This window comes from Panthera pardus, unplaced genomic scaffold (genome assembly GCF_024362965.1).
Source record: "Panthera pardus isolate Hobbes unplaced genomic scaffold, ASM2436296v1 HiC_scaffold_27, whole genome shotgun sequence".
NCBI classification, from domain to species: Eukaryota; Metazoa; Chordata; class Mammalia; order Carnivora; family Felidae; genus Panthera; species Panthera pardus.
In genome coordinates, this window is record NW_026526843.1 from 109,362,962 (window position 1) to 109,380,804 (window position 17,843).

The following is a 17,843-nucleotide window of genomic DNA, read 5'->3' on the forward strand; positions in this document are numbered from 1 at the left end:
ACTCTATATATACTTTTGGGGGAGAATTGATACCTTCCCAATCCATGAATATGGTATATTTCTCTATTGATATAGATCTTATTTCTTTTTGTGAAAATTCCTCAAAGCTGTACACTTAAGATTTGTGCACCTTTCTCTACCTATGTTATATAGCAGTGTTGTTATTGATGAAGGCAAAGTTGAAGGACATAGATGAAGGTGAGAGCCAAATGGGCCTGCCAGTTGATCCCCAGAATTAGACAGACCCACCCACCCAGTATCAGCAACACTGAACTAAAGCCAGACCCATGTGAGATAGAAGGGCCTGCCCCTTGGGGAAGAGCAGAGGCCAACTTCAAAGAGGAGGAAAGAGAAGAGTTGAGCTGAATGCGCCCAATTAATTTTTCTGAAATTTACCTATCAGAGAAGTCATTTCATTCTCCCCTGAGAGAGTGAATAAGGGAGCAGGGAGTTCTAGGAGTGTCCAGTTGTGTCCATCAAGTGTCCATTTGGGCTCCATTTTACATGACAGGAAACATCAAGATAAGGGAAATAGTTTTTCTAACAGCTTTGAAGTGTTGTCATGGATGCTTTGGGGAAATACTTTGAAGGTAGAATGAAGAAATTTGATAGTATGTGGAGGATAAAGGAAAGGGAAGACTTGAAAACGATGTCTTGGGCAACTGGCTTAAGCAGCCAGGTGGACGGTAGTATCATTCCCTGGCTAGAGCCCACTAGAGAAGAAAGATATTTGGGGAGGAGAGAGGATTTTTGAGGTACTTGTGGGACCATCAGGTGGAGGCATCCAGCTGTTGGATAAATAAGTGGTGATCACGAGAGAACTGTAGATGTAGGTTTGGAAGTCATCAGCCTGGATATTGGGTTGGAAAACTGTCAGCAAGAAGGTATCCCAGACAGACCCTTATTCTCATGAATATGACTGGTACCTTCTATCCTCCACCTGTGGACCCAAGAGGGAATTTCCTCATCAGGCTGCTTCCTTGTGACCCCAGCCTGGCCCCAGTCTTTTTCTAAACTCCTTCCCTTTTCATGAGTCATTCAGGTGATCACATCTGCCCAAACACTTAAGGAATGGCAGGTATTACACATAGGTGGGTAAATTACCAATATTCAAGGGAGTCCCCAGGACCTAACCTGATATGCCTTTATGTAGAATAATCTTGGCTTTTTGGTGCCAGCTCATTCCATGTCCAGGCTCTTTACATTGGTTGTTTACTGGATTCCCTACAAAGAAATTCTCCAAGAAGCTCCTCTTCCATGGTCTGTCTTAGCTGATGGCCATTTGTGACTTCTGATATCTCTCTCTTGCAATGATCCTGTGTTCTTTCTACATTTGCTACTGTATCCCACAACCCAACATTGTGTTTGTGACAGTCTCTTTTCAGCTCTAATCATCTTGGATCTCATTTGTCACCCAAATTCATGCCTTTATGATATCAACATTGTAACTTTCACTTGTAACAGAGTGAGAATTAAAATTGTATATAAATGAGCTACTAATCATTTTTTTTAATCAGCCAAATCGCAGTAAGAGAAATTTTACTCTTTTTGTACATAGGCAGTCTTTTTATCCATTTAGCAAAAATTCATCAAGCTGTATGCTTAAGTAAAATTAAAACATGTAAACATCTAAAGTGATTATCTTAGTTCCTTAAAAATGAGAGATTTATGTCTCTAATCATTTGAAAAATAGAACTAAGCTCTGGGGATCTCCAGAAGCTAACGATACCTTCTTTGATTAATGAAACACAACTGGGTTTCAAACCCTTGTTGTGATTACCTGAGACTTAAAGTATTGGATGGCTCTCATTTTTGCTGAAAGATAAGATTATGTGACGTCTCTTGAGTGGTTGGAAAATCCATGATTTTTAATGAGTAGATGGCATTAAGGTGCCCACTATTTGCCTGGGTGAATGGTCTGGGATTTTCAGACTTCGTTTTATGTATTATCTTTCCCCAGTGTGTCTCTGTTAGGTTTCCTTATTTAGGAGAAGTAAGGGGGGGGGGGGTGGGTGTTGGTAGGGAAAGGGAACCAGAAACAGTATTACCGGATTACTCGTTGACATGTTTGGTGTTGTTTACTGTTTCATATGTGCTTGACATACACTTTCTAAAACATGCAGCATAGTAGTATTTTCTAAGAAATGTTCAATTACAGCCAGATCATCCCAGAAGGCATTAAATTTGTGTTTTTAGGCATACAGTGGTTATTAAGCATGCAGGCAGGATTTTCTGGGTTCACATCCCAACTCTGACTCTTCCTGGGACAGATTACTTAAGCACTCACTGCTTTAGATTCCTCATCTGTAAAATGAGAATACCAACAGGACGTGCTCCATATGGTTGTCGTGAGGATTAAGTAACACAAAAAATGGGTAGAAAAAGTGCCTGGCATTTAATCATCACTTGATTAACGTTCGTAGTTATTATTTCTGCCCTTCTGGTTATTAGAACAGAAGGGATGCCTGTAAATAGCAGTGCAGCTTCCAGGATCATTTCTTTAAGTTTTTACTATGGAAAATTTCAAACTCAGACAAGTAGAATTGAATTTCACTATATCTGGATAGCTGTTTGTTTGATATCACCAAACCTTAAATATTAGCCATTAGAAAGTAAGTACGGAAGGAAGGAAGGAAGGAAGGAAGGAAGGAAGGAAGGAAGGAAAGAAAGAAGGAAGGAAAGAAGGAAGGAAGGAAGGAAGGAAGGAAGGAAGGCAGGCAGGCGGAGCCATGATTTTGGACCTTGCCTGTGTTAGTCACCAACATATTTATGATTCCTTGAAAATCATTGTTAAACTATACTTGGCCCTCAGTAAATATTTGTGGACTGGATACATGAATATAATGGTTTGTCCTGATCCAGTTGAAATTATGAAGGAAGACTCATTCTGCTTGTGGTCTGGCTACAGGCTCATTCTTTCATTTGTTTATTAATTGGCTCATTCATTCACTTACTGAAGCTTTATTGAATGCCTTTTATGGATCAGCAGTGGCAGCTCTAGAAATTGCTAGGTAAATGAGCTCAGGAGTGGCAATCCATTTGTAAAGGAATCGGCTAGGAGGCACGTCTGGATTCCGTATTAGCATGATACATGCAGATTTTTTTACCGGCAGGATATTCATTTGGGGTGAGGTGGATCTGGTGTAGTTAATTGGAATGGAGTTAACACCTCCTCCGCTGCATCACGCCTTGCATCAACTGCCACGTACAGGCCTCTCATTCAGTGCTTTGGAGTACGTGTACGTGGGAAAAAGTAGATATGGACAAAAGTCATTATGATGCAAGGGAAGAGGACTAGTAAAGGTATGTCCAAAGCATCAGAGAGAACAGGGGAAGGAACTACTACTTCTGCTGGAGGTTCAGAAGGAAGGGATGGGGTACCGGAGAGATCTTTTTAAGCAAAGTGGTATTTCAGCAAAGTATTAAAAGATAAATGGGGTTTCACGGTCCTGGCACCGTGTGCATGGACAAGGAGAGAGCATGGTTATGCAGAAGGGCTGGATTTGGCTGGAATACAGGGGATGTGGTAGTGGCGGTGGAGGAGGACGTAGGGGGTTGGAGGGGATGTGGGCTCTTCCCCTCGGGTTCTGCCAGCGGCTCCACGCGCGCTGTACTTCTTCTGGGTGAACTGGCCGGTCGGTGGGGGAGTTCCGTTGGGGCGTGGCGTGATCAGAGTGGCACTTGAGAGATAACTGGGGAGGTGCCGAGCAGTGCGGACTGGAGATGGGGAGGAGGTAGCTGGGAGAGGTGCCAGCCCTGGGGCTCGGCGGTTGATGACTAATTGGCCAGGCACCAGGAGCTTCTAGTAGCTCTTGGAAAGGGGCAGATGGGCCCACCTCATGCACACTCTTAGAGTTAGGCTGCTGTAGCCTGGGTTGGCAGCAGAACTGACAGAAGAGCCAAGTTTCCTTTCAAAGAAAACTCTTTTGTGTATTGTGGAAAGCGAAAGGCCAGGACTCAGCATTCAGCTATTTCTGTTAAGAGATAGGCTAAGGATACAGAGATAATAATAAGTGAAGCCTGGGAGGCATTGTTGAAGACATTTATGTACAGATATTCACGAGTATAATCATGTATCTCTATAAATCACAGGTACACATTTATTTAGGTATACATAGTCATGCAGGAAGCTCATCTTCCTAATTCGTTTTTAATAAAGTTTAACTTTTAGAATAGTTTTAGATTTATCGAAAAGTTGTAAAGATAACAGAGAGAGCTCCCACCTACCCCACACCCAGATTCCTCTCTTGTTGACATCTCACATTAATATGGTACGTTTGTCACAATTAGTGAACCAATATTGATACATGACTATTAACTGAGGTCCATCCTTTTTTCAGATTTCCTTAGGTTTTACCTGATGTCCTTTCTCTGTTCCAGGGTCCCACCCAGGACACCCCATTACATTACATCTCCTTAGGCTCCTCTTGGCTCTGACAGGTGCTCAGGCTTGCCATGTTTTCGATAACGGTGGCAATTTTGAGAAGTTTTGCAGAATGTCCTTAAATTAGGGGCGCCTGGGTGGCTCAGTCGGTTAGGCGTCTGACTTCGGCTCAGGTCATGATCTCCCGGTCTGTGAGCTCAAGCCTCACATGGAGCTCTGTGCTGACAGCTCAGACCCTGGATCCTGTTGTGGATTCTGTCTCCCTCTCTCTCTGTTCCTCCCCCGCCCGTGCTTTCTCTCTCTCTCTCTCTCTCTCTCTCTCTCTCTCTCTCTCTCTCTCTCTCTCTCTCTCAAAAATAAATAAACATTAGCCAAAAAAAGAGTGTCTTTAAATTAGCAATTGTCTGATTTTTTTCTCACGCTTAGACCCAAGCGGTGGATTTGGGGGAGGAAGACCACGGTGGTGAAGTGCCATTCTCATCACGTCGTATCAAGGGCACATCCTATCAGCATGACTTCGCACTGTTGGTGCTGACTTTGGTCACCTGACTGGGGTCCTGTTGATGAGGTTTCTTCACTGTAAAGTTGTTCTGTTTTTTCCCCCCTTTCCTAGATTCGCCTCTTTAGAAACAAGTCACTATGCACCCACACACTTGAGAAGTGGGGGGTTCCACTCACCTCCTTTAGGGACAAGTATCGTCATAAGTTAGTGGGAATTCTTCTGTGCGGGCAATGTGTCCATTCTCTCCATCCTAATTAGGTTTGGGTAAGGTGATTTCTTATCTGCCCTCTGAATTCCAAATGTTAATTCTGTACTGCCTGCACCCCCCGCCGTTTGCAGCCTACCGACATCTCCCATATTTGTGTTTTGTGTGTGTATGTGTGGTGTATAAACAGACCTATGTCTTATTTACCCAAGCAGATTGCACATTTCTTGAGCCCTGAGATGGCGTCTCATTCAAAGCCCCCTACGCTGCAGGTGGTTACTAGATAGTGAATAAGTGGTTTTTCAATGAGGGCAAGTAAACAATTTAAGAATGAACCGCAATTAAGAAGCGAAACGGGCCGTCAGAGTCTAAGTATATGGGGACTGCAGTAAGGTCAGGATGCTGTTGACTCGGCACCTGACCTGTGAAGTTGTCCTGGATTTGTGATAGTGGCTAATAGGGTGCTTTTTTTACCAGCTAAAAAAGTACCGGGTACTTTTTTAAGCACTCCACATCTATTCCTTATTTAATCTTCCAGACAACCCTATGGATCGGAGCTTTTATCCCCATTTTGTAGATAAGGAAACTGAGGTGAATGGAGGTTAAATGAGTTGCTCAAAATCATATAACTGGGAAGTAGCCCAGCTGGGATTTTGATCTCAGACACTCTGGCTCGGGAGCTTTGAACTCTTAACCAGTGGGCTCCAAATCCATTGCAAGTGGTGATTCAAGTGGTATCTCATTTGGGGAAAAAACAAGATTGCTATTGAAACATTTTATTACCATCTGCGACTGTACTGCCGATTGGCACGGCTGGCAACGGTTTTGCTGGCATTTTCGTAGGGTGAATGTTTCTATAAAGCCACGGCTGTTTTTTCGTCTTCATGTTTTTTTCTTTTTTTAAATGACTCATTTTTGTGTATCACCACTAATTTTTATTTCTTTAAAACACAGGTATTTTTACAATGGGCATTTCATATACAAACCATCTTCTGGACCTCTGTCACTCCCCAGCAGATTATCTGTTGAAAGATAGTGGGCTTTTTATTTTCTCTCTGACGTTTTAAACAGAAGTGGCCGCCGGGTCCTGCCAAATAAACACTCTTTCAGTGTGTTCCTTGTCTGAATGGTCACACCTGTGGGTCCCCGGGAGACAGCTACATTCCTGCAGCAACGCAGGCAGGCGAGGGAGGAGGACTTCTCGCAAAGCCACCCAAGCCATGAATCGGCCCTGGCTTCCTGAACCGTAAACAAATGCGAGCTTTGTTCTCTCCATTGCTCATTTGGTCCCAAGTATGACTCAGGGGTAGGCTGGGTCCTTCAGGCTCTGTGCCTTTGGCTGTTGGAAGGAAGTGGGAGTGCTCCAGGGTAGTTCTGGGACCTTTTCAAACTGAAGAAAGGAGGCTGACTGCATGATGGGAGAAGAGGTATTTCTTTCTTTGCTTTTAGAGATGTAATAAGGCCCCTTAATCTTGCATCTTGTCTGCGCTGTTTTCTAACAAGACTTATAATGGGTTTGCCCTGGTGGGTTACAGTGAAGTGTATGCCGGCGAGGATCCCCCTCAGAGGGGAGGCTGTGGATATGCTAAGGCAGAACGTATAACGTGCAGGAGTCTTTTCTAAAGCCAAATGTTGCACTGGAACTATTTAGCTGTTTTAGTCCCCCCGCCCCCCCGGCCCCAGCCCTTTGGTCAATTCGGCCATTAATTTTTACAGATGTTTTCGGTTTCTCTGTGTCTTGGGTTTTCATGTGTGCACAATGCAGAGAGTAATTTACATGGGCAGTTTGCACAAGCAGTAACTGTTACGCCATGTCACCGAGATGTTTAGCAATTACAGATGTTTGTGCAGTAAACAAATCCAGCTTGCTCTTCAGGTTAACTTAGGAGAGAAGAGTATGTCCACGCAGAGTGAGCTAGCTGCGAGCCATTTCACTCTTGGGTGGCATGGACATCAGGAGTTTTCCTGGTGAATGGAGAAGCTGTGAGTAGTGACTTCTGGGTCCTGGTGAACTGTTTTATATATATAGAGAGAGAGAGAGAAAGAGAGAGAGAGGTAAAGATATTTGGCTACTTTCGTAGTACTGATTATTTATGTTCATTTGCTCATATGCACAGTAAAATAAAGACACTAAATTATCTGACTTCCTAAAAGTTTGCTTAGTGATAGGTGGTCTTGTGTCTTGCTGTGAGTTGTTCATACTTGTCTACCTAAAAGCAGAAGTCTGTCATTTTCCAAACGCAAAATACAATTCCCTAAATAAACCACAGGATAAGTAAGGCTTACAATGCGTCATATGTCTTCCATATTCCTGTCTCTTGTTGAAAAACATTTTAAAGGGGAGAGTTGATGATATCTATAAAATATGTATGTCTCTTTATGTCTTTTTCTGTTGGCTTTAACTTACAATATTTTCAAAACTGCACAAAAAGTTTGTGACAAAAGAAAACACATTGTTTTAACATTACTGTAAGAGTAGGAAAACTTCTTGAAAAGTTTGTTAATGGCGTCTGTTGCTTGTCTAGAAGGACATGAACGCAGGCCGCGGTTGGCTAAAATAAAAAATATATTCATCTGCAACGGATTGAGAGAATTTGCTTGCTGAAAGTTATCTTAAATTTGCTGATTATTTTATTATTATCGCCACATATCATTGTTGGGAGTTCTGAAAAGTAGACCTCAGAATTAGATATTTATATGGAAAATTCAGCTGCTGACTCTTCTGAGAAATGAGTGAAAGGTTGGTTGTAAGATGTGAAATATGGGAAAGGCTCAGCATTGGCCCTGGCTCCCTCAGGAGCCTCTCTGGCTCCCTCAGGCTAGGGCCTGGAGATGGCACAGGTAGCCCCTGGTACCCTTAAAGGTTTTGTGACTTCTAAATTACTCATTGCCTTATTGAGTCTTCCCTGAACCCCTTGCTTGTTTGCTTCTCAAAATGGAAATAGCCCTGTTACTCTCTCATCTTACAGGAGTTCTTTGCAATAATTATTATAATAAAAACTTGGGGCACCCGTGTGGCTCAGTCAGTTAAACGTCCAACTCTTGATTTCAGCTCAGGTCCTGATCTCACAGTTTGTGAGATCGAGCCCCGCATCAGGTCTGCACCGATAGCGCAGAGCCTGCTTGGGATTCTCTCTCTCTCTCCCTCCTTCTCTCTCTGCCCCTCCCCAACTCATGCTCTCTCTCTCAAATAAACGTTCAAATTTTTCACAGTTAAAGAATATGAATAAATAGAAATTGCCCTTAATCCTGTTATCCAGGAACAATCATTTTATTTGGAACCTTCCAGGCTTTTATCCGAACAGAAATGTGCATGTAGTATCTATATGTCACTCTTCTTCAGCCACTAATGAGGTCATAAATGTCACCTGCTTTTAGAACTTAACATGTTACAGGCCCCGTTTTCTTTCAGACCTGTCCATGGTCACCCATTGTAGAGATGTGCCAGCATTTATTGAACCAGTCCTCACATAATAACTAGTTACATTGCTTCTACATTGTTAACATTAGAAACAGCATCCTTACCTATGCATGGTGGTACCTTCCCTGGTTGTTTTTTTAGGCTGAATTTTTAAGAGAGGAATTTCCAGGGTAAAGGCTGATTTAATTCTGTTCGGTTTTATTCATAATGAAAATAACTCAAGTACATGGTAAAAAATTCCAACAGAACAAAAGCTAAGACCTTTCTCAGTTTCACGCACTCAGCTTTACTTCCCAGTGGAAATCCCCACGAAGGCTCTCTATGTACTTCTATAGAAATATGGAAGTTTTTAAATTATGGTAACATACACATAATACCATTGTATTCATCATGAAGTGTACATTCAGTGGCATTAAATACATTCACATCATTGTACAATCATCATCTCCGTCCACCTCCAGAACTTTTTCATTTTCCCAAAATGAAACGCGGTCCCTCTAACTTCTCGTTTTCCCCCTTCTTCTAGCAACTACCATTCTACTTTCTGTCTCTATAAATTTGACTAGGCTGGGTACCTCTTATAAGTGAAGTCATACAATATTCATCCTTTTGTGTCTGGCTTATTTTACCTAGCATAATATCTTCAAGGTTCATCTATGCTGTTATAGGTGCCAGAATTTCCTTCCTTCTTTAAAATTTAAAGAGTTTTTTATTTTAGAGAGAGTGAGAGCATTCACGAGTGGGGGAGAGGGACAGAGGGAGAGAGACAGAGAGAGACAGAGAATCTCAAGAAGGATCCATGGTCAGCATGGAGCCTGATGCGGGGCTCAATTCCACCACCCTGGAATCAATGACCTTAGCAGAAATGAAGAGTCGGATGCTCAACCAACCGAGCCACCGAGGCGCCCCAGAATTTTCTTCCTTTCTAAGGCTAACCCATATTCCATTTTATGGCTCTATCACAGTTTGTGTATCCATTCCTTCATTGATAGGCATTTAGGTACTTTCCACCTTTTGGCTGCAGTGAATAATACTAAAATGAGCGTTGGCCTACTGATACCCGTTTGAGGCCTTGCTCTCAGTTCTTTTGGGTATATTCCCAGAAGGGGAATTACTGGATCATATGTAATTCTATCTTTAATTTTTTGTGAAACTGCCATACTGTTCTGCACAGCAGCTGAGCCATTTTGCGTTCCCACCAGCCATGCACGCGGGTTCCGTTTTCTCCACATCCTCGCCCCTTGGCATTTTCTGTTTGTTTGCTGGCTTGCTTCTTTTGTAATAGCCATCCTCACGGGTGCGAAGTGGTATCTCATCGCTGTTAGAGTTGGTGTTTAATGTGTGTTCGTGTTGCCTACCGCTAAGGGGAAAGGGTACTATTCTTATCTTAGAACGATGAGTTGAGGAAGAAGTCTTCTGTCTGAGTCTAGGATGAACTAGCAGATGAGTTATTCAGTCCCAAGAGATTGCCGATGGCTTGAGGGAAGGACTGGTCTCCCTGTTCACTCAGACCCTGAAGAAAAGATGAGCAGGTGGCCCTGGTGGCTTGCCCTCAGGGGTTTCATGGTGACCAGGACTGCCGCCTCTCTCACTCCGCCCGAAGGTTTATGGAGAGTGGATTCAAAATAGTTTTTCTGAGAAAAGGTGAATCTCTTTTTTTGTGCGATTGGTAATTGTAAATGTTAGTACCTAATTTATCCTACGTAGCAGGGAAAGCCAGTTTTATGATTGATCTTTCCTCTCCTCACCTTCTGCGCCAGAATTCCTTGGAGATAGGAAATGAAAGTCCTGCCTTTTGCGCATTTGCTGAAGCTTTGATTTGATTCAGTTGACATTCTTCAGTGGGGTGGGCTGCAGTATCTACTAGTTTTTCTTTGTGGCTCTCTTTTGTTCTTTACTTACATCAATTACTATTTCATAATATCTGTAATCCTGAAGTTTGCAGATGCTTTTCGTTCCCGAAAGCTGAGGTTTTAAATTTTTCTGTGTGGCCCTTAAAAGATCACGCACATGTACTTTTTCTCGCTCATATTCTCCTTACCTATAAAATGATAGTCTAGACGACTGAATTTCAGTGGGACGGGTTACATTTAATGCTCTATAAAAACAATTTTTTTAATGTTTATTTTTGAGAGAGAGAAGAGACACAGAGTTCGAGGGGCAGAGGGGCAGAGAGAGAGGGAGACACAGAATCCGAGGCAGCCTCCAGGCTCTGAGCTGTCAGCACAAAGCCCGACGTGGGGCCCGAACTCCCGAATTGCGAGATCATGACCTGAGCCGACGTCAGATGCTTAACCGACCGAGCCACCCAGGCACCCCAAAACTGGCAATTTTAAAACAAGCTGCTCAGCTTAGTTTGCACAATGGTGTGTCTTTTCTTACATTTAAAGAATTTAGATCACAGAGATCGTTCAGTCAGCTACCTGTTTTGTACTTTTCTGTGGCATCAGAGGCCATGTAAAAAGGACAAAATGACAGCCTTCTTCTCAATGCAAACTTTAATGGTGGAGTCCAGATCCGATTTATGTATACCCATAAGTGCTCTAGAAGCAAATGGAAGCATAAACACAGGAACCCAACTTACCCATAAATGCTCTAGAAGCAAATGGAAGCATAAACACAGGAACCCTACTTACACCTCTGATAGAGATTTCTCTCTTTCTAAACCTGGGCTATAAAATGTATAGTATGCCAGGATCGCCTTAAAAGTCACTTCTTCATCCAAAGGCCATCGTTAAGCCGTTTCAAGAATGACCTGTGACTCGGGAGTCTCGCCTCAATTACACTGATGCTTGAACTTTTAGGAATAGAATTGGCAACAACTAAAGGCGGATCTTTGGGGTCTCTGTCCTTTCCAAGCTGTATTTCTGTTTTGCTCATTTAAGTTGAGGAAGTTAGGAGTGGTAAAGATGAATTTACTGCCTCGTTTTCTTTTTTCTTCTTTCACTTGCTAAGCATTTTCACCCACCAGTGATTTTAATATGTTTTGCTCCATTTGTTTTGGTAGCATCTGTTCAGTCTGTTCTTTTTATTTTGATTTCTTAGTTGGGCCTCTCATTTTCTCTACTAGAAGCAGCTTTTCCGAAAGTCCTTGGGTACCTTTTCTAGACTCTTAAGGAAGTGGTTAAGGGCGCCTGCGTGCCTCGGTTGTTAAGCATCTGACTCTTGAGTTTGGCTCAGGTCATGATCTCAGAGTTCTTGAGTGTGAGCCCCGTGTCAGTCTCTGTGCTGACAGCACGGAGCCTGCTTGGGATTCTCTCTCTCCCTCTCTCCCTCTCTGCCCGTCCCCACTAGTGCTCGCTCGCTCGCTCGCTCTCAAAAACCAATGCATAAACTTAAAAGAAAGTGGATAAGAGAAGTGATGACGTAAAGTATCAAGACTTTAGATCCTGAAGTAGTCCCAAATCGCCCTCCTGGTACAGTGTTATCATTGTCTAGCTGCTGCGTCGAGAGAGCCGCACACATTGTGTGTCCCTTTGTGTCTAATTTCAGATAGAGTTCTTTTGCTTCAAACCCCAGGACCCTTTCCACATTCAGGCGTTGTTAGAAACAGAGACAGTAGGTTGCTCATAATTTAAAATTTTTGTAAATGTTTTTTTAAATTTATTTTTGAAGGAGAGAGAGAGACAGGGTATGAGTGGGGGAGGAGCAGAGAGAGAGAGAGACACAGAATTCGAAGCAGGCTCCAGGCTCTGAGCTGTCAGCGCAGAGCCCGACGCAGGGCTCGAACTCACGCACCGTGAGATCATGACCTGAGCCGAAGTCGGACGCTCAACCGACTGAGCTACCCAGGCGCCCCTTGCTCATAATTTAGAATCCAATTTTTTCCAGTGATGGGAATACAGGTGTTGTTTTTTGATTTGGAAGAGGCTGAAACGTTATGAAGCTGGTAACCCTGTGCCCACGCATGTAAGGAATCTGCCTAAGTAATGCGTGTGACACTGTCTCTGCAACATAGAGGTGGGAAGAATGTAATGGACGGGCAACCTTACTGTGCTTTCCAGTAAGGCTTATAGGATCTCTAACATTTTGGTGTAATTTTTGTATTCACTGCCCAGGAGTTCACACAACGCCAGTTTTTTCCAACTAGAGCCTTTAGTCATAGACCACTAGGCAGGAGAGGAGAAAAGCGTCCAAATAAGAGTTGAAAAGAGGCCTTGAAAAAATTAGCGAGGCCAAAAGAGATACATCTGGGTTAGGGGTGGGATCATTGTTTCCAAGTGCTAAGAAATGGTTTTATGGGGCCACAGAGCAGTATGCTTGTGTGTAGCCCAACCCTGACTTGAGTTCAGAAAGTCTGTATGAAGTGAAGATTCTAATGTGGGTTGATTGTGTTGTCATGAAACTCAATGACTAGAGAGAAGCCAGGGTATCCAGAGAAGCAGTGACTGAAGGCAGTGAATGGAGATGGTCAAGAAATTAGAAATCAGGTGCTGTGGAGAAACAGTGGTCATCGTCGCAAAGAGAGAAGGCTAAACAGTTTGGGAGGAAGTGAAGAATTAGGTGAGGTTCGATGGTTGCTTGTTCTCTGGTCCCCTGATGGCTAAAAAAAGGGGAGCTCCCTCTAACTCGAGGCATGGTGAGCAGGTTAGGAATAAGGGAGAAGTAGCCAATACTGAGGCCTGATCAACTCTTCCTTGTCCTCTGGTGAGGCGGACGTGGAAATCTTTCACTGAAAGTCCCTGTAGAATTAGATAGATAACCATCTGAAACCCATCTGTCTGAAATAAATTAAGGATAATAACTCAGGAGTGGGGAAGAGGTTACAAACTCCAGAAGCCTGATTCCTGCTCTCTGTCCTCCTTTGTCACCATCTTCCATGAATCGTATTGTTTTCCCTGTGTGGAGCCTGTGGCGAGACTTTGTGGAAGGCAACAAGAGGAACTTCTGCTCTCGGGAACTCAAAAGTGGAAAGCACTGAACAGAACATTCTCCATTGTGGTAGAAAAGGACAAGGAATTTCTCAAGACCAGAAAATGCATCAATTGGGATATTTTACTGTGCACAGTGTCTCCCCCCACTCCTTTAAAAAAAAAAACAAAAAGTACCTTTTTAAAAATAACCTAGAACTGTAAAAAGTGCCATTTAAGAAAGCACGTGATTAAAATAGGTGATGTCATGTTTTGTTTTGTTTTTTCAAATGAAGGTTTTCTTCCCCTCTATTTTGTGTGTTTTGGTATCTTTGTGTGTGTTACAGAGAAAGGAGAAGAGAATGGGGAAACATTTTAGTACAGGAAAATGAGAACATGCAAAATGAGTAATGAAAGACATACCATTTGTTCATTTGGTGAGGATCTAATTTGCCTAAAACTCATCATGCCTCAGAGAGAGAATTTCCAGCCTTAAGAGAACTCCTTTTGCACCTGAGATTCGCTACTAAAGAGACTTGTAACTTTGAGTGAATGAATGAATATGTGTGGTAGCTGAGCATAGGCTTAATTGAACTTTTTCTCCAGCAGACCAGGAATCATTCTACCAAAAGATTCCTCTTAAAAGTGCATTGATTCAATCCGTCCACACCCTAAACTCGAATCATTTAAAAAAAAAAGTCAAGCGTGATTTTTGAAAGGCAGCTAAATCAAAGTATGTTCACATTAAGTGGAGACGGTTATCAAATAGCTGAGAAATGAAAACAGCTGTGAAATCGATGTCTTTCTTTTTTTTTTAGGATTGTGATACACTTAAGTAAATTGTTCTAAAAGCTCAGGGGAAAATGAAACCTCAAAATTTGGGGGCTCTGGTTTTCCTCACATTTGTTTTTTCTCCCATTTGAGAAACTGTTTGTAATCATTACTTCGGTTTGTGTTTAAAAAGAGTTTTTCCTTGTGAAGAACTGGAGAACCACTAGAAAACAGAACAATAAAGCTATAGAGACCCCATGCAAATACATCACACCTTTAAATCAGTACTTCTTCAAATGCTGGAAATTGAGGAATCCAGAAGTATCCTCTGTGACCCTATGTGAAAACGTTACAAAGTAAACTCAACTTTTTTTTCAGCTACTGTCACGCGTATGAATAGGAATTCATGGGTTTAATTAGAAGAGCGGGGAAATATGTTTTTTAGCTTTGAAAACATGTGATAAAATGCCTCAATACTTTACTTGGGAACAACATTAATTGGAAATGACTCTATCATCTACTTAGTCACTGAGTTTAAGAGCTGATGAATAACTATAAGTATAGGGTGGTAATAAATGGCAGGCAATGCTCTAAATGGGTGGCGTCTTGTGAATTACCGCCGTGACTCATTTTACATCTGATGTTCTTAACATCCTTCCTAATGACTTCGAGAAGGAAATAGAATGACCCTCTAATAAAAGCTGCCTGTGATTTCTAGTTAGGAGGTGTTGCAAATCAAATCAGGCCTCATGGAAAGAAATCAGTAACGTGGAGAGGTAGGCCATCCTTTCTAGTTATGTTAGTGTATGTTATTTTCTTAAAACTTTATTTTTTGCATTATAAAAGTAATAACCGGTTTGTAGAAACACTGGAAAGTAGAGTAATAGAAAACAAAGTAAAAAGCACTCTCATTTAATCGCTCTGGGGCAAACACTGTTGACTTTTTTGTTTTGTTTTGTTTTTGGTATTTACTTTTAGCTTTTCTTGCCATACATTTTTAACCGGTTGAGATCATACCACACACATAATTTTCTTCACACACATACTTGTGCATCGTTTCCACTTAGCCTTATATAAAATTTCCCACGTCATTACAAACTTAGTGAAACATTACAAACTTCGTGAAACATCTCTCTAAAAAAGGCTATGGAGTGTTTAGTTGTAAGGCTCTAGGTACCTCGAGGATGTGGGAGAACTGGAATTTGGTGGTTGCATTGACTCCTGTCAACATTATGTGTGAATCCATATTATATTATATTATATTATATTATAGCTGAAAACGTAGCAGCTTCTTGAAAACATACAAAAAAAACCAACGTAGGAAAGCAGTGTTGGCTTGTGGGCTGGGTCGTGGTGGGCACTCCACAAAGGTTTGTGGAATTTGATATACTACCTGTTGGATCTGAACAGAATTCCACTTGTCTTCTCCTTGCGGATACTGAATGAAGCCTTTAAGAAAGCAGCCTTTGGCAGGAGGCCTGTCCACTTCCAGGTAGAGGACTGTGACTTCAGCTTTGCACGTCTAAGGGTCTGTCGGTAATTTCTACTGGTGGCTGTAGAAATCTGTACCACATGAGTTTATGGTCTCATTTGGCCCATGTTTCTTAACTGCCTCGGGAGGGGTATCTGTTTGGCCTAACGATTTAGGATTTCTTCATCTCTTATTGAATGGATGCCAAGCTTTGTAAAAGATGGCTCGGAGTGATTTTCTATGGTGGTGTGTTTGCTCCTAAGGCTCAAAATTCTCAATAAAAGGCTTTCTGTTCTCTGACAACAGGCCATTTTTCCCAGACACACGCCTTGTTTTTCCATCGTTAACAGTAGATAACAGTTTGGATGCAGCCAGAAGCAGTTGGCACGGGCCTGTATTTGAGGGGCTTCTGGAACAGTCTTCCGGCCACTCACTGCAGGGCGCCACCTTAACTGAAGCTTTATTGACCTGAAAGCTCTGTGGGTTGTCGGCTCTGGCCTTAGTTGTTTCTCCGAGTTTCTTTGTGTTGTCTGCTTTTCCTCCCAGGCGGTGACTCTATGGTGATTGCTATTGCTTTTCTTCCTTGCTCATTTTTCAGAATTATCGCTTTGCTCCAAGCTCGTCTCTGCTGCGTGACCGTCTTGTAAAAGTCGCTTCATGCTCTCCATTCCCCAAGCAAAGGAATGGGGCAGTTTAACCTGCCGTTTTGAAAAGCTGCCGTAATCAAAACAGTCAGTCTTTGTAACTAGATTCATAAAGAAGCATTATAGTGATTGATTTTTTTATTCAGTAAAATTCAACAACGGCAGTAATGGCTAAGTACTTCATATGCATTTTTTCCTTGTAATCCTAGAAAATCTATAAGGTACGTGTTATCATCTCCATTTCAGACAAGGAGACAGAGGTATAGAGACGTGAAGTGACCTGCCCAAGATCGCATAGTCTTTGCTCTTAGAGAGGAATCCTACTTAATACTAATTCGCTCCTCTTGCCAGATGCTATCATGAAAGCGGGGGGGGGGGGGGCAGCTTTACTTGTTCCGTTCTTCTATCACCAGCACCTAGAAAACACATTGTACATAGAACTTTCTCCATAGATCTAAATATTTTTGATGAATGTTGAATTTATTATCGACTGGAGGAAACTCTGAGTGTTTAGTGTCTCCAATGAATACAGAGATTAGCAGGACACAGTTCTCGCCCCCCCCCCTTACGTTCTAGTCAGTTAAACAGACACAGACATAAGTAGCCATAAATACAAAGCAGAGAGTGTAGTCAGTGCTGTTCACGAGACTCCAAGCAACCACAGTAGGACCGTGGAGAGGGTGAGAAAGTTCCAGTGGTTGACATGTAGGATGTTTTCATGGACGGCACAGATTTTGTGTTCACTCCTCATTGACGAGTGAGCATGTTGTAGTCATTAATACCTAGAATGCCCTGAGATTAATTTGATCTCTCTTTGAGGATCTCCGTTGTTGAAGCGCCTCAGGGTGCCCTTTCTAAGAATTTCACTCTCTGTCTAGAAGATATAACCAGTGTGTACCTGACCTCTGGGTATATTTAGGAAGTTCCTGTTTTGAAAAAGTATGTGATGTGAACTTGTTCTTTGCAGTGAAAGAAAATGTAAAGTGAGTGTGATTGAGTCTTAAAGTTTTGATGCAGTTTTCTCTTGCCTTCTTCTATAAAATCGGGGAGACCGGATGATTTTTATAAAAAAGGAGTAAGTGTTGTTCTTTGGGAGTCTGGAGCAAGCAATGAAAGTGAAGAATGAGTCCTGCAGCATTAAAGTCAGAGCCGTATAGCAGGAGCCAGATTGAGAGATCGTCTCGATGGAAGGAGTGTTTCCCGTAAGACTGAAATGAGCTTCTGGACAAAGATGAGTTTGTTCTCCAGCTCACCTTGTTTGATGCTGTCTGCGCCCCTGATTATTTTATGGTTAAATATTAAGTATCAGGATAGGATACCAGAGGGTCATGAGCAGTTTCTTGCCTTTCTAGTTAACATTCATACTTAGAGAGAGGCTTGTAGGGAAAGAGAGGTATACTCTTAGCCTTTTAAGAAGTTGTGATAAAATATACCTAATATAAAATTTACCATTTTAATAATTTGTGAGTGCACACTTCCGTGACAGTAAGTCCATTTACGTTGTTGTGCAGCCGTCACCACTGTCTCCAGAAATCGTTTCACCCTGCAGAACTGAAACTCTGTCCCCCATAAACACTAACTCCCCCTCCCCTCAG

The 17,843-nt window shown here is 42.3% G+C and overlaps 1 protein-coding gene across 10 annotated transcripts in view; it reads left to right on the forward strand.

The window, feature by feature from the left end:
• The window catches only part of SH3KBP1 (SH3 domain containing kinase binding protein 1), a 330,169-nt gene that overhangs the window by 201,204 nt on the left and 111,122 nt on the right, over positions 1-17,843 (forward strand). The window contains exon 1 of one of the 10 annotated variants that reach the window (XM_019431618.2): positions 6,390-6,518. The exons of the other annotated variants lie outside the window; for them this stretch is intronic. Within the exon in view, the coding sequence (XP_019287163.1) occupies positions 6,504-6,518 (15 nt within the window). The 5' untranslated portion in view covers positions 6,390-6,503. Of the gene's footprint in view, positions 1-6,389; positions 6,519-17,843 lie in introns of those variants that run through there. 10 annotated transcript variants of the gene reach the window in all.